Source organism: Epinephelus fuscoguttatus, linkage group LG13 (assembly GCF_011397635.1).
Source record: "Epinephelus fuscoguttatus linkage group LG13, E.fuscoguttatus.final_Chr_v1".
NCBI lineage: Eukaryota > Metazoa > Chordata > Actinopteri > Perciformes > Serranidae > Epinephelus > Epinephelus fuscoguttatus.
The window spans coordinates 5,350,706-5,374,935 of record NC_064764.1 but is presented as its reverse complement, the minus strand read 5'-3'; the positions used below and the strand labels follow the sequence as shown (position 1 = coordinate 5,374,935).

The window sequence follows — 24,230 nt, the reverse complement described above, 5'->3', positions numbered from 1 at the left end:
CAGCTGTCGCCATCTTGTTTTTTGGAGCCAGAAGTGACCATATTTGGACGAGGGGCTGGAGCTGTGGAGGAGCGAGGGATGGATCTGACTGAGAAGCTGACACTGTCGGCAGAAAGCCTGTCACTCAAAGCAGCCTGCCCTTAAATTTTGCGTAACTTTAAGCCATAGTAAAACAGGTGAGTTATATAAAATTCACCCCCCGTGCAGTTGTCATGGAAGTCCAGATTAGCTATAGAGACCAAAACTGTTTTTGGCACCAGGCTATAAACATATTTGTGCTGTAAAATTGGGCACTTTAACATGAGGGTCTATGGGGATTGACTAGCTTCCGGAGGCCTGTCTTAAGTGGCTGTTCAAAGAAATGTAGTTTTTGGCTTCATTGTTCAGCCCTGGAGGTTGCCGCTTGGTTGAGCCAGCATTACCAGCGGTAATTCCTGTATAAATGGCACAGCTAGCTAGCTAGCTCCCGTCTCACCAGGGTGGTGTGCAGTGTAGAGCAGCCAAGACTACCTAACCAGTGGAGACCGGAGGGTGGGACATGGACACCATGTTTCCACATTGCAGCTGGCTGGCTATCTGTCAGCAAAGCCAACGAGTGCTGCACTGCAAGGAAAGCACCTCTTGTAATCGCTCTCATTTTATCTTAAAAATTACTTACCAGTTAATGGGTTTCAGACTATTGAAAGCAAAATAACTGAAAGTGACATCCCTATCAATGGCAATCCAGAAACTCTGAGTGCTAAAACTCAAATTTGTAATGTCATAGGGTATAAAGTCTGGAGCCGCTTCACAGACAATGTTAAAAGATTCTTCTAGGTGACACTGAGATCACTACAATAGAATTAAACTATTGGGTATAAACAAGAAAGCAAACATTCTGCGAGTCCATGAAATCAAACTCCCATTCATTGTCTATAGAGCAGCTCCAGACTTTATACCCTATGACATCACAAGTTTGAGGCTTACTTAGCTAATATTCACAAATATTGATCGAACTATCCTTGACCATGAAAATAACAATGAGTTCTTCATTTACGTGGTGTTTCCTTTTAAAGAGTCATTCAAGCCTGTATGTTTCTCCCCTTTTCTTCCCCTTGCAGGTTGAACCTTGTTCTGTGACTTCCACAGGGGGCTCTGGCAGCAGTTACTGCCCAGTTGTCCATCCATTTACAAGCACATGCGTCCGAGCGCTGAGGTGTGCTTAGCTGCTCTGTATAAACATTAACCTGAGCAGACTCTCAGATGACCTGCTCCTAATCTCTGGCCCTTATGAGGAGCTCTGAAGAGACTGGGACAGCAGCTGCAGGGATTTGTACCCAATGTATTTCCCTTTATTAGTTTGATAGCACATGTTAACATTAAACATGCATGTTGGCATTAAACAGTCTGGTATAAAGCACAATTTTGCCAGATATGTGTTTCAATATGCATCCACAGTGGTCCCTCTATCACCACTGGCATCATTACTATTAGTAATTAGTTCTCAGACCTGTACTCACACAAACATGTAAAATAGTTATGTTTACTCCAATTCATTTTAAGTCTACTTGCCCTTCTTTGTTTCCTGGGGCTGTCCTCATGTTTGTTTTCCAAAATGTGCCTCTAAACATCATTAGCTTAAGTGAGTTTGAAGTCTAGCTTTAGGGCCACATTGGTAGTGTCAACAGCTGGTCAGGTGAAGCTGCTATTAATGTATCAACCCAACTAAACATTGGTAGTGGGAGGTGTGCCTGCACGCTCCGCCTCTAAAAGGTCATCCAAGGTATGGTTAAAAAAAAAAAGTGGGAGTCCTGATGACATCACTGGGACAATATAAGAGTCAGGCGATGAGGTTTGGCTCCAAACCTCTCTGAGCTGAAACCTGAGGAAGCCAGCAGACGCACAGCTAGCACCATTTCTCTACACGTCCTCCCCGTGGTCCTGGGATACAAGAAGACACCGCACTGGAAAATATGCTTTTCTGCCACTCCCAGCCTGAGTCCTACCACCAGCACTCTGCTAGTTATATTAGGTAAAGCACATGCCATGTTAAGAAGCTTTAGAAAGCTGTGGAATTCAGGTGCTTGCAACGGGGGAATGTTATTTCTACAACAGGTTAAATGGAAGTGTCAGTGCAAAGTAGAGGTGTTAAGAAAAGTAGAAGTGTTCATATGGCATACAATTTGTTTTTAAAATGTACACTTTTGCAGTGATTCTGCATTTAGGAGCACATTATATTTGTATTTATTTATTATTAACATTATATTGCCATGTGAAATTCAAATTTTAAAATGCATTGCAGTGGGTTTATTTAAAGGAACACTGTATTAAAAAACCCACAATTAGACTACAAATATAGATCATATAGACTACTTTTTTTTCTCCTCTCTTTTTTAAAATTGGTACATTTAAAAGGACTTAGATCTACATGAGTAACACTGTATTTTGTAACAACAATCTTTTGCACCTTTGTTCCCCTGATTGAATGATTAGATAAAAAAGAGAAGGGACGTTCCCACACTCAGCCCCTCTTCTTTCCTTTTGGTGTCTTTCAGAGAGGCTTTGGCACCTTTCTTAAAAAACGAAGAAGCAAGGCTTATGGCAGAAAATGATGCTAAGAGGACCCCATTCCAGTACATTCTGTGTGCAGCCACCTCGCCGGCTGTGAAACAGCAGGAGGAGAGTCTCACTTATCTCAACCAAGGTAGCTATCTGTCCTGCTAGTTGAATGTCCACGTTGACTAAATGGACTGGAGCTCATTTTGTCACATGTAACCTCAGCAGCAGCAGCAGCAGCAATGAAGCCATGTTTACTTGAATTATTAGTTTGGACCCTGCAACTAACATACAAAGGCAAAAACCAGATGGATAAACTTATGTGCAGAGGCATCAAGATAACAAATCTGGGGCTGTTTAATTATCATTATTCCACGGTAGAATAATGAATGGACCCAATTTAAGTTACCTGCAGAGAATTCCTTAGCTAATGCTCTTACAGATCTGAATTTGATGTTTTGATGACATCAGAACTTTAAGTCTAAATTGTCTTCTTCCATGGACGCAAAGAAAGGCCATAATAATTCTATTTATGTACCCAATTGTGGAATTTCACTGGATGTCCAATTAATGATGATTTTCATTATCAATTTATCTGACAGTTATTGTCTCAATTAATCATTTTATTGATGATGTATTAAAAAAATTGAAACGCCATTCACAATTTTTCATAGGCCGTGATGATGTATTCAATTTGCCTGTATTATCTGACTAAGCCCTGGGTCTTCAACAGGGGTGCCAAGACCCCCAGGCTGGTCCTCAGAGTTACTGCAATTATTGTTTGATAATTCAAGTTTTGAATTTATTTTTAATTAGAATATGTCTGAAAATACATATTAACATGAATTCAACATATTAGCATATTACATAAATCAGCCTAATCACATACATTTACAGTACACAACATTAATGATAGACTAACTGTTACCCATGAATCCTCATGCAATCATGTGAGCTAGCTAACACCAAATCACTGTGCGGCACTTATCCATAATGGTGAGGTTAACTAGTAAGCCAGCAGTTACATACTATTGAAACATATTTGCCAATGGGCTATTATATCATTACAACTGTACTGTAATTTTTAGTGAGCCACAATGGATTGTTTCGTAACTTCTTGAACAAGAGACCCTGACACACTGTCCACCTCAGAAACCGTTGGTGAAAGTACAGAGCATGAGGCTAACGCACCTAGCCAAGTTGCTGCTGACTTACCAGCTACAGGTGAGCGCAACAAGAGAAAACCCCCAAATATTCCAAGAATTACCTCAAGTGCAACTCATTTTATACAGAATATGTTGTAGGGGGTCCCTGCTCTATCTCTCGTTCAGCTTAGGGGTCCTTGGCCTGAAAAATTCTGAAGACCCCTGTTTAGAAATACAACAACTGGTCGATCATTCAGTCAATCAATCAATTGTAGCAGATCTAAATTAACCACTGCCGAATGCTTAAAGGGATACTTTGCCGATTTTTGACCACACTGCGGTATGGGTGCAGATGAATGGTATTAAGGTGCACCCCGTGCTACCAGCTCCGGGAGCTCCCTGCTTGTCCACCAGCCGAAATCCGCCAGAAACGCGTCATTGATGATTTGAAATGCAGCAAATGTTTGCTCATGGCACATGTTGAGAATTCCCAGCACTGCCGACACATATGGAAGCCAAACACCATTCATCTGCACACACTCCCCACACAGCAGTGACACAAACCTGGTTGAAAATTAACAGAGTATCCCTTCAATACTGAAGCATATTGAAATTTAAATATTTGATTATAGAAATATTTTACTTTGAAAACCATCTATCCAGATTCATGTGGTCTGAATTCACCTCTTTGAAGGTTGTTGCAAATGATACAATTTCAGAAACCCAGTGCCGAGGTTTCCAGTCACCCACCTGAACTCTTCTTTCTTGATAATGTGACTGTGTCGTACACTAATAGGACGGAGGTCTGATCGATTTCATCAAGGCTCAGTTGATTACCCTCAGAAGCAGCGGTGTTTTAAAATTACTAATCAAATTTACGGCAACCTCAGTGATTGACTTTGTGAATCCTTAAAATCTTGAAATTATTTTTTTTAATTTGAAATTTTGAAATTGTGGAATTTCAAAGCAGTGAATTCAAATCACATAAATGCAGACATATGGATTTCAGTAAAATGTCACAATGCTATAAATTCAATGACATATCAATTTTAACTACAGTTTAAGTGTTCAGTAGTTGTTACATTTCATAAAAAGGTGATTCAGCTGTTCATAAAATTCCAGTTATTATGGCTTTGTTTTGCCTCCATAGGATTTCTGTTTTTAATTGACAGTTGTTAATACATACATATATACTGTAAACATAACTACATACTGTATACAAAAGGTCTTTCAGTATTTTGAATGACTTACCTACTGAAATCATGGTAGTTAAGATTTGAAAGGCATTAAATCATAACATACGTTTCAATTTATGTGTGCAACATGAGCTCCTACATGTGGCTTAATTTGTCTGACTTCTATCTTCTGATCTAATTCACCCTCTGTTCTTTTCTTCTTGTCTTTCTTTTTTCTAAGTTGTACTTGTCCTTCTACTTCATATCCTTCTCTGCCACTGGAACCTTCTTATTGTTTCTGTCTCTTGAAAAGTGACATTTATTCATTTGTGTTGTATTTACCCTGAAGTTTGCCCTGCTTATCTGCTGTACAATCATTTGGTTGGAGTAAAAACACAATTAAAGTGAGCTTGCTGTAACATGCAACAATTACATTGCCATGTATAGATGGTATGTATTGATTATAAGTTAATTGCCATCACAGTCCATAGCTTAGTTTCATTACTACGCTGAAAAAGCATTGATAGTCAGTCTTATGGTGTCCATCTCTGACTATTTTAATATGTTCTTGTAATATCAAACTTAATGTATCACATTTGATCAGGATGGAGATATGTGAAAGTTTTCTAGTGGCTGGCCTTTATATTTGCCGTAAAAGGTTTCTAATTTGATTCAATTTCTATCTCCACTGCCCCTCTTTTCTGATTGACTGATTTCCCATTTTTCAATTTTAATCAGGTGTTTTTTTTTAATGTTTTAAAATGTAGGTCAGTCCTACGAAATCCGTATGCTTAACAGAAAACTAGTGGAGTATACAGATATAAGCAGCAAATGTGTTAAGGTAGGTGTAAGGTATTGTGTCTGTTTTTTGACTTTCACATGACCTCTTCTTCCCCTTTCTTCTCCTATCTGTTTTGATGTATCCATTTCCTGGTTTGTCACAGGTCCCTCAACCCTCCCTTCCACTTCAGGGGTGGGGTGTCAACCCTGGAGAGCTTGGTACTATCACCCAAACTTACCTTTCCTCTTTCCTAGATTTCACAAAAAAACCCTTATAAACACACAACTCATCTCAATTTCACATTTTTACCATACACACACTCTGTATGATTCCTCTGGACATACCAGTCTGCTTTTTCCTGCATTTCGGGGATTTTTTTCATAAAGCCATGGACATTTTTCTTTGTATATTATTTCTGGAAATGTTTCTTTAATGGAAATAAAAGTGGTATTTTCTTGATGCCATGGCTTTCTGAATAAAATCCATTAGCAGCCCAAACTTTTTTGTCATGCCGCTTTCATTTTCATACACAGGTTTCTGTAACACACACAACTGACTAAATTTCAGAAAGTGACTCCATTTATTGCAAAGACGTTTGTCTGCACACTCACTTAAAAGTAAGAGGAGGTCGTTTTTTTTTCATTTCTGTGTGAGTGCATCCACTTGACATGTCTCTGTCGTCAGGCCGCCATTGCTTGGGACTGTAATTTTAACAGTAGCATCCTAGAGACACAAGAATGGGACAGGTGGCATCTATGCAAACAAATGACATGCTAGGTCCAGGGCTTTTTGACTTCTGGTGCTCAGTCATGCCTGAGTCTCCCTCCATAAATATCCCAATGTTACATGTTTTTACAGGTTGTCAATTTTAATCTGTTACGTAAAATTTATTTCATGTCCTGGCAGGATTTATAAAGCTTGGTGTTAAAGCGGTACTCCAGTGTTTAAGTAGTGCATTTTCATATTTTCAGGAAACTTACAACAGAATGGGTCACAAATAAGGGATGCTACATTTTCCATATTGCAACTGGATAGTGTCCTGACCTCCACTGCCTCCTTAATGCCCTCCAACCCACAGTTGGAGGGCATTAAGGAGGGCACCCCAGTTTGTTATGCAGGCTTTCTGTTGAAAACTGTGGCTCTCCTGATGACATCATCAGGGTTACTTTCATTACATCATAAGGCAACCCGGTCTCACTCCAAAGTTGATGAAACCCGGTGCTTGGTCAATGACTTCTGGCATCAGACACAGACAGTAAAAAACGCCCTTACACATTGACATGATACACAGCCCTCATTGTTTAATGGCACCTGACAGCATCAGGGGTAAACGTGGTGAGACAACAACGAAAGTCAAAGGGGTGAAAACTCCCACTAGGGTGGGTGGAAGGGTGGTGAATGGATCCAACAGCTACCGACCTTCACACAGGAGGCCAGTGTTTGCTTTCCGTTTGAATATAAAGTCAAACCCATTTTTCTTTTCTTAAATCCAAAAACATGATTTTGTTACCTAAACCCTACCACGTGTTGTTTGCTTAATGTAACCATGTGCGATTGTTGGAAAACATGTTGATTCGCGGTGTTGTACAGACGTACTGTGTTTATTTTTAAAGAGACTGTATGCAAACTGTACATTTCCTGTAAAAACTAAAGTGTGTGGTGAAAACAGACAATGCATGCAACAGGCTGAAGTTGGCACAGTGTCCCAGAGGGTCAACAACCAATGCACCCAGGGTACCTTGCACGTCAAATCTCAATGTGAAAATGTGACAAATGTCGATATGTGATGAGATCGGCGGGAGAATGTGTTGCATAGGAGGGTCTTTTTAATTTAAAGGAATACTTTACCTCCCACATTTACAATTGTAAATCAATTATGTGTTACTTTGGATTTGTGAAGAAATGTTTGTTTTTCTCACATGCCTCCATGTTGAACGAAGAATCCAAAAACTTAGAAAATTCTTAATTAATGGAAAAACATGTGTATACAAACTGTTTTACACAACTCGTGCAGCGTAATCCAATACTCATTTATTACATCAAAAATGTTAACTATGTATAACACTATAGTGTTACAAATAATATGGTTGTGGGAGGTACTGAGCATACGACAGAATAAATGAGATTTGGATTATACTCCACGAGTTGTGTGAGAGTTTGGAAACATGTTTTTTTTTAAGATTTTTTTTTGGAGGTGTTTTGCCTTTAATGGACAGGATAGTGTGTGAAATTGGGGAGAGAGAAAGAGTGGGGGGAAGACATGCAGCAAAGGGTTGCAAGCCGGAGTCAAACTCGCAGCCGCTACAGTGAAGCATCACCTCTATACATGGGGCGCCGGCACTATCCTCTACGCTACCAATGCCCCGGAAACATGTTTTAATGTAGTTTTACTTTCGTTAATCACAGTCGCTTTTTGACTTCAATTTATCAAGAATGTATGCTGTTTTAGGATTCTTTGTTCACCATAGAGGCAATCAAAGTTTTCTTCCCAAATTCAAGGTGACATGAGGTGAGTTGTTGATATACAGTGACGAGTGCCCCTTAATATGAAATCCCAATCTGTGAGCAAGGACTATATTATTATTATTTTTTTTTATTTATGTATTTTTTGTGATAAGATAAATTCATAGCCAACACAAAGTGGGTCAATAAGCTTGTAACAACAGCTACTTGCTCTGCAATACATGCAGCTGACAGAATGAAGATGTGGACTGTCTTTGTTCAGGGTTCCCACATGACTTGAAAAGTATCTGAAGTTTGTGAAGTTGGAGGAACAGTTCTTCTCCCTGACAAATCATAGGGTGTCAGTGACATCTGATTCTGACCATGTCCCACCCCCAAATTTTGTCTACTTACATCACCAAATAAGATGCCAAAAAACAAACAAACAAATGAACAAACAAACAAAAAAAGTACCGTAAAATGGTATCAATATTTCCTGTTTAAACAGGTCAGTCAATGGGCTTAATGTGGAGTTAAAGAATGTTTGGTTTGATTAAGGTGGAAAAAGGTTGTTGAAAAAGTTGTTATGATTTTCACAACTGTTGTTTTCAGTTACGTTCAGTCATGCGTCCATTGAAGAGGCACTGTTTTCCAGGAACTAGCACCTTTTCCAGATAGCTTATGTGTCCATTTCATAGGACCCTTAAATTTGTTGTCCAAGTGAGTGTGGGAGCCCTGATGTTTGGGTGGAAAGTCACTGCTGGTGCTACATGTCACAGGTATCACATGTAGCTCATGGGCTGTGGGTCAGTTTACTCCCAAATATACGTGTTGCTCTTTTTAAGTTTGATGTCTAGTGTATGATGGGTAGAAATTGAATTGAAATGTTCACATCTTTATCCTTGCCTATTGAAACTGCCTCAGTATGTGATAATGAATAAATGAGGGGAGCCTTTTTGCACTTTGCCCAGCAGTCTAGCTGTTGGGCTGTGTGCAAGCTGCCCTGCTCAAGTTGTTAGATATACTCTGGCCTAAATGCCTGATCCTGCCTGTTCACAGAGCATTGTGCGAGTGGTGTTTCATGACCGTCGGCTGCAGTATATGGAGCACCAGCAGATGGAGGGATGGAGGTGGAACAGACCTGGAGACCGAATACTGGATATAGGTGAGTTGACTGTACCAACCTGATACAGCAAAGCTCACTGATTGGACAAAGATTACTAATGACCCAGTTTTGATGACGTATATCAAAAATAAGAAACTTTGGCATCAAAAGGCCCATGGGCAAGGACTTTATCTGTGTACTCTGCCAGTGTAGTGTAGACTCACTGACCAAACTACAAGATGAATGCTGTTCTGAACTACAGTTAAGGCCATTTATTGGCCTTCATATCAAGGAAGAATAAAGAGAACTGGACGCAGTGTTGGAGGTGGAGCAGTTTGGCCTCCGTGTGCAATTGGCTTCAAAGTTGCACTTACCTGGGGCCTGCTCCATATACTGTATGTTTTCAGTCAATGTCCCAAGTATTTCTCCACAACAATAAATCTATGAATAGATGAATAAGATAAGATAAGGTAAGATAAGATACACCTTTATTGAACCCACAACTGAGAAATTCCAGTGTTACAGCAGTCAAGGGGAAAGAGTCAGATTAAAGATTTCAATATGTAAAAACTTAAAAAAAAAAACTAGGCATGCAAAAAAAGCACAAAAAATACAAGAAACTGCAATAAATAATAATAATAATAATAATGATAATAATAATCATAATAATCATAATGAGCAGTGGATATAAAGTGAGCAATATATTAAAGTGAACATATTTAATGCAAAGTGAATATTGTATGTGCAAATAAACAACAACATGGGGGACAGCAAAGCTCATAGTGGTGTTTATAAGGTGTTGATGGTGTCCCTAAAGTGTCCATGGTGCAGTTTACTGCGAGCAGGTTATGTAGCCTGACAGCAGCAGGCAGGAAGGACCTGCGATAGCGTTCCTTCACACACTTTGGGTGAATCAGTCTATCGCTGAAGGAGCTCTCCAGAGCTTTTATCGCCTCCTGCAGGGGATGGAAGTCATTAGTCCTCAGAGTTGACAGCTTGGCTGTCATCCTCCTTTCTCCCACCACCTGCACAGAGTCCAGAGAGCATCCCAGGACAGAGCTGGCCTTCTTGATCAGCTTGTCCAGTCTCTTCCTATCTGCAGCCGAGACGCTGCTGCCTCAGCAGACCACTTCGTAAAAGATGGCTGACGCCACCACAGTGTCAAAGAAGGTCTTCAGGAGCGCCGCCTGCACTCCAAAAGACCTCAATAAGTATATGACTGAATGAATGGATGAGTCAATTAAAGCCAGAGCTTTAAACAAAAATCCTATCATTCATGAGGTAGTCACTTAATAAGACAAAGATGCTACAGCCATGCTAGCAGCTTGATGAACATCAGTAAGCTGATGGTCCCCTTTCTGGGTAGCATGAATGTCTGAACTAATTGTTTTGGCAAAGGAAAAAAATAAGTCTGTACACTAACAGATCCTCCTGTTTAGAAGGATCAAAATCCTTCTAAACAGGAGCTGCTTGGTGTGAGGACTTTTTTTTTCTACTTTGACAGAAGTTTATTTGGTACCACTCTACTGGACATTGGGATGTGCTTGTCTTTTGTACTGTTTTTGAACTCAGTGTTATGGCAACAATTGTTTCGATATTTCAGTCAGGACCAAAGTGGTGGACTGACCGACAGACCACAGAGCTATGCCGCTAACATGGCTAATGAGAACCTGTTGATTTGATTCAAACAGACATTTGGACTCAAATATTGCTAAATTCTGGTTGATGCATTGAAGTGTGTGACATCACCCTTTTCTACCCAAGACCTGCCAGCTTTACACCAGTAAGAAGAGCACAGATAAAACAGCAGAGATAGAAATCTCAAAGGTAAAATAACAGAAAATGGTGTGTTCTATTAGGACGTCATCACTTGGAGCAAAAAGCTGATTGTGAAAATATGTGTTTAGAAGCTTGCAGTTGTAAACTGACTCCTTATTTGCAGATATCCCGCTGTCAGTGGGGATACTGGAGCCCCGTTCCCACCATTTGCATCTCAACACTATTGAGTTTCTTTGGGATCCTGTCAAGAATGCTTCTGTTTTCATCCAGGTACACATAGACTCTGGCCAAATGTCTTGGGTGGTTATTAACACACATGACAAACTAACAACTGTCAAACCCTCATTTGTCAGGTCAACTGCATCAGCACTGAGTTCACCCCCAGAAAGCACGGTGGGGAGAAAGGAGTTCCCTTTCGTATTCAGATAGACACTTTCACCACCAATGAACACGGGGAGTACATGGAGCATGTACATTCTTCCAGCTGCCAGGTCAAAGTCTTCAAGGTATGAAAGTGGCCTGCTCATTCTCAACATATTTGTGCTGTACCAAGTTATGCTCTACTCTAATAATCATTGGTCCATCAATATAACTTCATTTATCTGTTCTCCTGTGACCCTGCGTCCTCATATAGGGACATTACATTTTGGGATTGCAACACCTTAAACTTCATCTGCTTAATTTAGACCTGTTGTCCTCATTTGTGGAAAATTTTTGTGCCATCTAATGGTAGCAAAAGCACAATACACTAATCCACGAAAAAACAAGATGGTGGCCATCTTTGCTAAGTCAGTCTTCAGCTGATCCCGACACAATAGTAGACAAGGTGCAAAACCTGATTATATTTTATGGTTGAAACGTTTTCATTTATGCTTAAAGCAGTTGTGCGGAACTTTACGTTTTTGTTGATTATAGTGCGGGTGGCACGGTGGTGTGGTGGTTAGTACTCTCGCCTCACAGCAAGAGGGTTGCCGGTTCGATCCCGGGCATGGGAGCCCTTCTGTGCGGAGTTTGCATCTTCTTCCCGTGTCAGTGTGGGTTCTCTCCGGGCACTCCGGCTTCCTCCCACAGTCCAGAGACATGCAGATTGGGGACTAGGTTAACTGATAACTCTAAATTGTCCATAGGTGTGAATGTGAGCGTGAATGGTTGTTTGTCTCTATGTGTCAGTCCTGCGATAGTCTGGCGACCTGTCCAGGGTGTACCCTGCCTCTCGCCCAATGTCAGCTGGGATAGGCTCCAGCCCCCCGGCGACCCTCAAGAGGATGAAGCGGTTAGAAGATGAATGAATGAATGATTATAGTGCCCCCTTTGGTTGAAGCAGTCGTAAAATCTTGACTGCAACCGGCAATTACTGCATGCATTTGTTTTGAAGAGTGAGAGGAAAATCATAAATGTTCTGGTGTAGCTCTGAATTTCTTATAAACTGAGGACAACTGCCTGCTAAATAGTTGTGTTCATGGTCACAGTCACAGATAATTTCGTGGCGTTTGTTGTAACGTTACTAGACAAAAGCGGTTCACATCAGCTAACGTTACATTTAGCTTGCTTATAACTTCCATGTTGTCATATATTGAAGTGAAACAACATCTAACAAGTTGCGGTATATTCTCTAAATAAAAACAAAAATTACATACCTGTCGATTAGGAAAAGGGCCAACTCGGGATCAGTTTTAAAACCTTTCAGTTCTCTTAGCTCTCTCCACTTGGTGAATGCCCGACCGAGGTTTACACGAGCCCTATCACTGTCCCGTTTGGCCTTCTTCTGTTCTTTTTCTTTTAGATGGTGCTCCTTCGTTATCCGCCATGACACGGAAAGTACAACCAAGTCCTTGTATATACATCTCTGGTAAAACTGTTATGTGTTCAGCAATGCCCGTTGCGTACCGCTTACAGGAAGAACACTCTCTGTAAACACGGCTCTTCTTCTTCTCTCAATTTATTGGTGGATCGCAAACAACTTCCAGGTGCATACCACCACCTACTGTACACGAGACTACTCCCTACTACATGTCATTTAGCCTGTTTCTTCAATCCTACCTGTAAACACGGCTCCTTCTTCTTCTGTGGTTTAATTGCTGCGGGCTGCTGCGGGCGTGCAGACTTACTTCCGCCTCGGGTGCCGTATTCTGGTTTGTTGACTTCCGCTGTGTCCGACCCGACCAAGGCTACGCTAAATAGCCATATAGAGAAAGGCTGTTGGGTTCAAATAAGTATGTGGATCTTCGGGGGGGGGGGGGGATGATACGAACTAGGGACACTTTTATAAATGGTAAAAAAGTTCCGCACAGCTGCTTTAATAACATTTATAGATTAATATGGCATACAAACTTGACTAATTTGGCCATAGTAACTACTAACTGGTAACTGCTGATTAGGAAGTACTTGTTTCAGGACATTGGGACTGCATTATTGTATTGTTGCAGCATTTCACAAAAGCCAATTAAGGCCCTGTGTCCACATAGCGCCTTTTTCTGAGCGCCAGAAGAAGGCCAGCGTCTTTTTTCAATTGTTCCCAATGACACACATGTAATCAATTCTAACCCATACAGTGGTGGCAAAGTTACTAAGTAGGCTACATTAACAAAAATCCTACTAATAAAACATGATGATGACTTCACCAGCTGTAGCATTAAAAGATTAACACAGTATATGTATCATACGGAAGACGAGAACGGCCATGTATTTTTTTTGTGTGTGTGTGTGTGTGTGCACTGTTATCTCGTGATAACGACTTATTATTTCGTTATATCGCCGGGGCGATTATTTCCTCATTCATTGCCTCAAGGAGGAACAGCCCTGCAGGCAGGGAGAGAGCAGCTGCTCTCTCCCTGTCGGCTGAGGGACTGTTTGCGCTTTTACGCACGGGTCGGTGGTGAAGTGGCGCACATGACTCGTTCTACGGACGGACGGACGGACAACCACGTATCTAAAACAGGTAATACATCTGGCTATCTTTCCCACATCAAATATCCGTGATCACCTACACCCGCGTGCGTAAAAGCGCACACAATTCCGTGTCCACTCACCGCGGATGCTGTGATTTGATTGCCCGGTACTCATTGTAGCCCACTCTTATAAGACCCAATAATAATAATAATAATAATAATAATAATAATAATAATAATAAGTTACTGTGGACCTATATGCCATGTCTTTTAATTAAATTACCAGAGGAGTTCGCTGAAAAGCAGGTAATGTCAGCCTGAATTACTCGCGTGCGTCCCCGGTGAAAATCGGCGTGCCCGGCGGCTAACCTAAAATAGGCCTGGAACCGGTCTCCATCTAACCGCAGCTCTTGGACGAGGCGATGGTATTCACCGTATTGATGCCTCCAACGGTTAGTGTCATGCACCCACATCCTCCTTGCTCTACATGTACGTCTGTCAGATTGAGCAGTGACAGCAGGGACATCACTATTCAGCTCATCCAAACATAATATGAGCGCAAGCATCTTCCGGTTGGTGCTCATCGTGAAAGAAATGTCAAATTATAGATAAATAACAAAGATGCGATGCTGCAAAACTGCGCGGCTACAGCCGCTTCATCCCAGCGCTCCGCAGCGCCATTCCAGCGCCTTTCTGCCGGAAAAGGCGCTATGTGGACACAGGCCCTAAGTGTGACAGAGTGTGTTCGTACGGACAAAAAGGACATTGCTAGCTGGGAATATAGAGCAAGAAAAAAAATCATACAGAGTTACAAAACAAACAAATCTCAAGGCTTTTAGGTATCTCACATTTTTTTTTGCAATTTTGTTTTTGCACAGCCTGTTCAGGCATTGACATTAAAGATTTTCAACAGTTTTATACTTGAGCAGTTACCCATAACCCATAGAGTTACAATACACTGAACAAATGTTAAATTGTTTGCAATTTTGTTGTTGCACAACAATGTTCTGGCATTGAAATAATCGGTTTTATACTTTATTACATACTTGTGACTACTAAAAATAAACCCATTGTCCCTATATAAGGAGATCCTTTTTTCCCCCAAAACTACTTACTGTTCAAAGACAATACTTAGTTTTCATACTTATCAGGTCCTCCTCATCCCAAACAGCTTGGAGAAATTAAAAAAAGCATACCAAACAAAAGCTGGGGTCTCAGAAGGCTATGACATGTTTCTGTATTTAACTTTAAATGTTGTTGTTTTTTTAAGCCTAAAGGAGCTGATCGCAAACTGAAGACAGACAGGGAAAAGATTGATAAAAAGGCCCTGCAAGACAGAGAGAAGTATCAAGTGTCCCATGAGAATACCCTGCTGAAAGAGGTGAGGCATACCTTTCTCTGTCTTGCTCTGGACCCTTTGTTTGCATTCTGTCAGTAGTATTGTAATGGTGTAACTTCATTGATCCCACAGTGGTAAATTCTTATTCTATCTGGATATTTATCTCATCTCATCAACACTGGAGCCAAACAACCAGTTTATTCTTTATGTGCTTCACCTGACAGTGAATTTATTTACCTCCTCTAATTTCACTTCCACATTACATTTTAAACCAGCACATCACTGTATGTTAATATGTTGCTCTACTCTTTTTGAGTTGCTCTGTTTAAAAGTATGCTTGCTCTGGGCTCTGTCAATGATTGTGTGCATCACTTCAGCGTTTGACTGTCAAGTGACTCAGCAGTTTGTGCTTAGGTGTTAATCTTGTCTCTTTGTTAATCTTTATCATTCATCTGGATGAATAACAAACCTGGTTGGAGCTGAAGCATTACTGTAAACTACTGCTGGAAGAAGTATTTCGATCCTTTATTGAAGTAAAAGTAGTAATATCACAATGTAAACATTTAATTTAAATGAAAGTCCTTAAAATTTGACTTTAGTAAAAGTGCAGATGTATTATCTAAAAAGAATAACTTCAAATATTTATTTATTTTTGTGTTACATTATAGGCCCAACTATTATTGTATTATAATTACTATTATTAATTTTTAAAGTTTTGTTTATTTAAATTTTCAGAACATATATGAATCAGGGTCTAAGTTTCAGTGCCCATTTCCAGACAAGGAAATATACAAAAGGGAAAACCTCTATACATGGAAGGATAGAGAGATGTAATAGGAAAAATAAAAAAAGATGTAATAAATGTTTAAAAAAAAATAAACAAAATAATAATGATGACAAATTAACAATATTAATGACTAAAAATAACTAATACAATTAATTAATACAAATAAAAATAATTCAGTAAACAAAGATAAAAGTAAAATTACATAGACAGATGGCAATTGTGACACAAAAAAATCTAAGTAAAAATAAATAAATTAATATAAATAAGAATGAAATAAAGATAGGGCGGCACAGTGGTGTGGTGGTTAGCACTGTCGGTTCCCGGTTCATTCCCGGGCGTGGGAGCCCTTCTGTGTGGAGTTTGCATGTTCTCCCCGTGTCAGCGTGGGTTCTTTCCGGGTACTCCGGCTTCCTCCCACAGTCCAAAGGCATACAGACTGGGGATTGGTTTAATTGGTGACTCTAAATTGTCCGTAGGTGTGAAAGTGAGCGTGAATGGTTGTCTGTCTCTATGTGTCAGCCCTGCCATAGTCTGGCGACCTGTCCAGGGTGTACCCTGGAAAATCGGAATTTTCAAGTTCCTACTCAGAAATTTCAACTGGAACACCCCCAGAAGTCATATTTTCAACTCAGAAAGTTGGAGCAACCAATCCGGACCTCAAAATCCAATGTGGCTGCTCCGCATATCAACAGTAGTGAAAGCTGTAGTATTATACTGTTTATTAGCATTTCTGTCTTGTTTGTGTCTCACTAGAACAGTCATACACACAGTACTGTCCAACTTTATGTGTGGACAAGTTGCTACGGTTTTTGTATGCACAAAATATATCATTATACATTGTTATCAACTGGTAATGCTAACAATCGCTAACCTGCCTTGAACTGGGATTGCTAACATTAACTTGACTTTGTTTGACATCATTCCCAGCTCTGATTCTGAGGTAAACGAAACGCAGCATTTGTCTGGTGTGGTGCAGTGCATTCTGGTAGTTGTATGTTTTCTACCGCTTGAATAGAAGTTAATGCCACAGCTCTTTTCCTCTGTTTTCTGTGGTCATTTAGGACCTATTTCAAAAGTATTTCTGTCTTTACTGCATAGACAGCCCTTTTTTGTAAAAAAGACAGTCAGCCACTTTTTACCATTTATTTTTAGAAATGTTTTACTTCTGTGGTCTTTTTTTGCTGAGATATATTTATCATGCCAGGTATAATAATCAGAGAACATCTTTCATCTTCTCTTTCTCTCTCTCTCTCTCTCAAGTGTTCCCCTTGGCCTGATGCCCTGAATCTCACCAACCACAGCAGCAGCAGCAGTAGCAGCATTCCATCACCAGTTTACCACAGCCCACCAACTTCCTGTAGTTTCACAGATGGGTGAGTCAGATGTCACTTTTTTTTCTATTTGCATTGACCTAACTTATTGTGTTTAGTAGAGCTGTTTAGGAAAATTTGACATCTTTGTCAAGGTGGACAATGTTGTGTTGATTTTTGGTGTGATACCTTAAGACTACATTGTAAAAATGTATTATTTACTCTGACTGGGTTTCAGTACCTTTTTTTTTGCAAATTCAGAGATTAAAGTGCAGTGAAAATGAAATTCTCTTTCAAGGCCTGATGATGAACACTGTAGCAGTGGTGCAATATAAACAGTAGTAATAGCTCCCTCTATGGGTGCTCACCAGCATCAACTTCTACAAACTCCTGAACTTCAACAAACTGTGCTCTATAATAAGTAAAAATAGACAGTTTATTATTAGTTTATTTATTAGTAAATGGGCAGATGTGTTTCAGAGCAGTACAAACAAAACACTCAACTGATCACCCCAGGTTGTTCTTTCTTCCTCATGTGAACGTTTCTATAGCAACTGTTCTCCAAACCAGCAAGGGGAGCTGCTCATACCCGGCTGCTCTGATGTAAGTAATGGAGAGCAGTGCTGTGTGAAAGTGTTAATGTTGCTCTTTTATTTCCTTTAGGCCATTATTTGGAGACAGTGGATGCTGTGCTGCTATACTCATTTCAAGGGCTCTTCTTCTTTTTGACATGTAGCACCTTCTGCCATCGTCCACACCACAGGACACTCAGCAGTGGCTGCACCGACACAGGTTCTCACCTTTCTCAAGGCTCTTCTGCAGCTTCTCAGGTAACAGAAAAAAATCACAGCACATTTTGATTCATGGAACAGTTACACAGCAGGAGAGAGCAGACACACAGCTGACTGACTCAATTGTAGGAAAAAAATTGAGGAATTCACTGAACATTTTTGAGCAGGAAGGAAGCAGAACATATCTGCTGTTGTTGTTGCAGGTGCTGATCTGTTGAGGATGAGCAGGGAGGATCTGATCCAGATCTGCGGTCCAGCAGATGGTATTCGACTTTTTAACACAATGAAAGGAAGGTGAGACATTAAAATATGCTCTGAGCACCAGCAATAATTTTGAAAGCTATTCTAGATTTAGTCATAGTCTTAGTCTTAAGATGAAAATGCTTATTAGTTTTAATCACGATTCAGTGATCTTAAAACTACACAGTTTAAGTCAACAAAAATTCAAATGAGATTTCAGTCAACTTCTCGTCATTATGTTTTCTATGTGTTTTTTAATCTTTAAACTAATTCAGTTAGGCTAATTCATATATCAGCAATTAGAATTAAGGTGATAGATTGGATGAAATTTCATTCAGTCAATTTTTTTTCTACAACTACAAATAATTTCTGCACACTTAAAAACTGTCATTTTTCCAGCAGTGTTTGACAGGTTTAAGGAGTGATTTATGAGCACAAACTTACTAATGATCATTTGAAAAGTTCAACATCTCTCTCTCTGGTCACAATGTTGCCTCTAAAGTGGAGGGGCAGGACCATTAACACATTTCAAACTTGTGAATTGTTAGCTGACTACCGTGAAGCATTGTGCAAATATACATGTTTATTTTTCATGACCACTACTGTTGTCAGATCGAAGCCATCTGTTTGTGTATTGGGTTAATTCTGTAATAATTTGGTACCACTAACAATATCACAAATACTTCAGGCATCAGGCATTGATGTTACATGTGTTGCGTGACCATAGTGTGGCTTGTTTATAGCCTAATGTTTAATGTGTGATTAAAATCACATTAAAATGTGATCATCTTGCTAAACAAAATGCGTAATTATCATAAATGTTGGTTTGACACAGAGCTTATTTTCTGCAATAACCCAAAATCCAAAGGAAAAATCTCATGGAATTTTTGACGAGGAGACCAGGGTGACGCTAACCTCCTCATTTGCCTACAAAAAATGTCATCCCTGAAACACTCTATGGTGAAGGTTGTCAGGTCTGTAAGCAGTGTTAAGGGGATTGCTTTTTTTTTCGGTAATATATTTTTAAATCTACAGTTAATACTGTCTTAAAATGATTTACAAAAAAAGTAATGTCTACTCAAGGAACATTTTCTGTGTACACTTCTCATATGTTTTTATGTCATTTAATGTTATCAGAGGTGAAATTACCCTTTCTTCCCCACGAAAAAGCTAAGGTTACAGACAAGAAAAAAAATAAAAATTACAGATTTGTGTATGACAACTTTGACAAAACCTTCCCAACACCTTTATTTAAGTCCCACAATTCCGAGTTTAGGTAGTCAAGAGGGTCATTTTTCCACTATGTCATGTTCTATGTAGTACTAGTGATACAGTTTCTGCTCACATTTTTCCAGGTGTGTACAGCCGCGTCTTACCATCTATGTGTGTCAGCAGCAGGCCAGACATCAACCTCTCATCAAGCCAGGGGGTGGAGACAGTAAGTACATTTTGTAATATGATTCTTATATTCTTATGTTGAATATAATTGAATGGTCTTTAACGCTGTAGTTGGTAACTTTTACGAAAATAACTTTGTTTATTTCCTCCTCGTAATGCTTCTAACGGCATTTGCAAGAATCTACTACAAGGAAACAGAAACAACCAGAATAATCAATCAATCATCAATCAATCAATCAACCAATCAACCAACCAATCAATCAATCAATCAATCAATCAATCAATCAATCAATCAATCAATCAATCAATCAATCAATCAATCAATCAATCAATCCATCCTCTGTCATATAGAACAATACAAGGTACAACTCCAGTGACATGTGATCCCATCAGCTCCTTAAATTGTGCACTGTAGTTTAGTCCTTTTTGATCTTCATGCATTGTTGATTGCTGCTTTGTAATTGTCCAGTTGTCCATAAAAGTCCATGATTTCTGGTTGTGGAGTGATTAAACTGCCCACACATCCCGACCCAACAAGAGGGCTGCACGGTTGCTCCTCCCGAACAATGCCAGTGCCACTCTGCAGCTGCCTCTCACCAGTGTATAGCAGTGATCCACAGCAGAAATGGGACAGCACCTCACATTCCGACAGACACACCAGTCCTTATTCACTGTAAAACAAGTGCCTCCTCTAAGTCTCTGGCCAGAGTCCTCTGCTCTGTCAGGTGGACATATAGAAAAAGAGTCACCAGGTTGAATGGTGCTGTCCAGGATTTAGCCAAGTTTTGGTGAATTAAAGGATGTTACAGTTTTTGATACCCTGTTAGAAACAGATGCGGGGTGGAAGTTATCCAGTTTATTATCCAACACCTAGTTTTAGCTATACTGTTATTAGTATGGGGCAAGGTCACAAACTTTCTCATTTTATAGCTAAACAGTACACTAAAATATGTTTCTGAAAACATCTAGGTGAGAAACAGGCAGTGCAGTAACAGAATCTTGATTTATATTTGATCAGCCCTACTGTGACAGTTTGACAGGAACTCCTCAGCTCTGATTGGTTGTTTCTCTTCAGTCACTGTAGATTTCAGCAAATGTCAGTAGAGGCACCATGAGGGCGACGAGGAACATGATATTTTTTCCACAGATTATCTGTCTCATGTACTACTGTATGGCTGTAGTGACAGTTTCAGCAGATTTGGCTCATTATTTTTTATAAAAGAAACAGGAAATGTCTTATTATTATATCTTAAAATATTTTTTTGAATAGCAATAAAATTTAGGGGGAAAACCTTTTGAAAATGAATAATGTAGTCATGGAATTGTACATGAAGCTTGTTCATGCGTTCCGTCCTATCTTCTTTGTCTTCCCGTCAGTTTACCATGCTCTGTACCTGGAGGAGCTGACACTGTTGGACCTCTCTGAGAAGATCGCTCTGCTCTACAGCATCAGTCCACAGCAAATTACACACATCTACAGACAAAAACCCACAGGGATCCACATCTTAGTCTCTGATGAGGTATCCTTACATCTTCTCTATCAACCACTAACTCTTCATGCCTTTGAACCATTTACCATTGAGCACTATTTGAGAGCTCAGGCGTGGTGAGTGCTGCTAACCTGGATTTATAGTTGACACAAGGGGCTGATGACTGTGCTGTTACTTATGGTGTAGGCTTTAATTTATAGTTCAAGTTGTATTTCACCCATTCACTTGACATATGTGTTATACCTGATATGGTTTAATTGTCCATAAAAGGTTCTGTATGTGACATTCAGAGCATTAATATAGCTGCAAACCACTATTTGCTATGTAAAGATATAATGAAGTAATGGCATCTTGAGCAGAGAATTAAGTCACGTTCCCTCTGTGTGTGGTGTAATCCAAGCTTCTCTGTGGTTTGTTGTGGTAAGATGGTCTTGCCTCACATGCTAGCTCATCACCATCTACCTGCAGTGCTCTTATACGTTGGTTTCCCCCTTTGGTTCCCTCTGGTTAACACAGCTGTCTCTGTCAGCACTGTTGCTGTTATTTAGCGTTGTTTATGGAGTTAGTACCATTAGCTTCTAGCCACCACAAAGTTGAGAACCATGTCCAGAAAACTGGTACATTCTGAATTTCACATAGAACCCCATTAGTTATATTCCCCATGGTAACTGTGTTTAAACTCTTTACTCATACAGAAGTAACTGTGTTTACACTCTTTACTCACACTGTGATGTAGATACACGTATTTATATAAGTGGCATTACATCCAGGTAGCTTCCGTCTCACTTGGGCTAATTTCTGATTTCAAACTGGTGCTTGGCCATTGTACTGAAAAGCAGCATCTGGTGCAAAAATCTGGATCAGAATAATCCTGATTTGGAAGTCTCATGTTTTGCTGTTTCCAGGATCAGCTAATCCATCTTACTTTTATACTGGTTTTTCAAAGCAACATTGGATTAGGTCTCCCTGATCCAGCTACAGACTTTTCAGGATTACCAAATCTGAATAACCACTGCTCTAAATGGGACCACACATCACAATGTGGGCAGTCTGCCCAACAAACACACTGCAATTACCACTTATTGCCATAGGTTCCGTCAAAGACACAGGAATGGAGATCTTCAAGATTGTAACTTTAAATACTTTTGATTTGATATTGACAGTTATTTGGGAGATTATTTTATAGGGACAGCATCCTTTTATTCTACTTTACTGTACTGAAAGGCTTAATAGGTAGCCTAATATCAACCTAATCTATTCAATCAAAGTAAATATTAAACAAATCAGAAGCAAAATATAAATAAATGTATATATATTTAACAAATTTTAGTCCACGTTTTTTTTTACATTTTGCTCCTGAAATCCAGCCTGAATCCAACTGTCTTCTGGGATCAGGATAATCCTGATTTTTTCTCATTAAACATATCGCGAATGTAAAAACATTTGAACACATACTGAAGCTTTGATCCAGATCAAAACCAACACTGAATTATGTAATCGAATCTCATTTCAGAATCCTTTTCTTCTTTTCAACAATCCATTTTTAACATCTGATCCAACTGACAGCCAAAATGTGATCAGGTTACTTCTGAACAACTGGGCCCAGACTACTGCGCCTTTCTTCAACTTTGTCCATGTTGTCTTCACTCTCAACAGTCTACACCAGGATCAGAAACTTATAGGAGAAAACAAAAGCAGTCAAAGCTCAACAAAACAATAGCATGGAGAATCACAGAACTAGAAATACAGGAACAAAATCAAGTGCAATCTACAGTGAGAAAGCTTCTCTTTAGAGCTGACTATTTACCACAGCAATTTCTAGACTAGCAAATACCAATTCTGACACCTGTAAAAACATGCTTATTAGTGAGGATTTGGTAACTGCCCTTTGGAGATTTCTTATTTTGATATGCAGCGTTTTGGAAATGCAAATGATCTGTGTTTACATCAGTCAATCTGCTCATTTCAGATGGTGCAGAACTTTGGGGAGGAAACAAGTTTCATCCTCAGCACTATAAGAGGTAATTATTTTTATAGTTAACCTTTAATTTCACAATTCACTATTAAAAATTCACTATCCATCCTGTGTAGCTTGGTAATTGGTATTTTTGACTGATCTTTCACTTGATTGTTTTCTGTTACCCAGACGAAAACACAGATGGCTACCACGTTGTGTTGAAATGATCAGCCGGTACTCAGGAGGTTCAGTGTTTCCTCTGAGAATCAGTGGCATAGTACACCTTGTATATAAGTCCTCCTAGATTACAATATGTGACCAAGATTTACAGTACAGTAAAAGGCTGTTAAACTTTCAGTTTACTGTTGAGTTTGTGGTCCTGTTTAGTTTTCTTTAATTTTCCTGTTTTATTTGTATTGTTGCGAAGTTACTGATTCATACTTGATATACCTTGTAATTACAGGTTAACACTGCTTTATTACTCCTGCATATGTGTGTGTACATCTTTGGCTTAAACACCTGTTAATGCAAGTAAATGACTTATAATCATAAAGCAGAATAATGCCATTCATCATCATGCTGTCAAATAGAAAACACAAATGAACAAAACTGTTGTTTTAATGTAATGCAATGCCCCTACTTGTTCCAAACATGAAGTGCTGTCATGTAGTCTGTTGAATATGCTATACAATCCATATTCTTGACGAGTTTTAATTTGAAATTTGGTAAAAGTGAGGTGTGTGTGCACATAGGCTACTGTATGTTTAAACAGAGACTCTGTGTTGCAGTTTGGAGGATGATTTTGACCGCCATGGCTCTATGACAAGTGTAGTTCACTCAAAATAAAGTATTTTGCACTATTTTCTGTTGTTCCACTGATTTTGTTCAGGTATATGAAACTGACTGGTAAGACGGAGAGTCAAACTTCGAACAAATATGGCCTAATCAAATTTTATATTGCTTTATGTAAAAGCTGATATAAAGCATGTTCATCTCGGATACTCCACCCCAGAATCATAAAGTAATATTTAGAAGTCAAATTAAGTTCAGAGAGCATGAGCTGAGGCC

The 24,230-nt window shown here is 39.5% G+C and overlaps 1 protein-coding gene across 2 annotated transcripts; it reads left to right on the top strand.

The window, feature by feature from the left end:
• The first annotated feature begins 1,859 nt into the window (after positions 1-1,859).
• tfcp2l1 (transcription factor CP2-like 1) lies at positions 1,860-24,014 on the top strand. 2 transcript variants are annotated; one of them, XM_049594859.1, is made up of 15 exons: positions 1,860-2,011; positions 2,535-2,683; positions 5,623-5,696; positions 9,138-9,243; positions 11,126-11,232; positions 11,316-11,468; positions 15,121-15,231; positions 17,237-17,349; positions 17,838-17,889; positions 18,023-18,116; positions 18,281-18,371; positions 19,673-19,755; positions 21,093-21,235; positions 23,175-23,226; positions 23,352-24,014. In XM_049594859.1, exons 1-15 carry the CDS (start codon positions 1,953-1,955, stop codon positions 23,387-23,389), a joined length of 1,425 nt encoding a protein of 474 aa, XP_049450816.1. In that variant the 5' UTR covers positions 1,860-1,952; the 3' UTR covers positions 23,390-24,014. The 2 variants fall into 2 exon arrangements, with proteins under 2 accessions (XP_049450816.1, XP_049450818.1); XM_049594861.1 differs by lacking the exons at positions 1,860-2,011; positions 2,535-2,683 and having other exon boundaries at positions 5,800-9,243.
• The last annotated feature ends 216 nt before the right edge of the window (positions 24,015-24,230 follow it).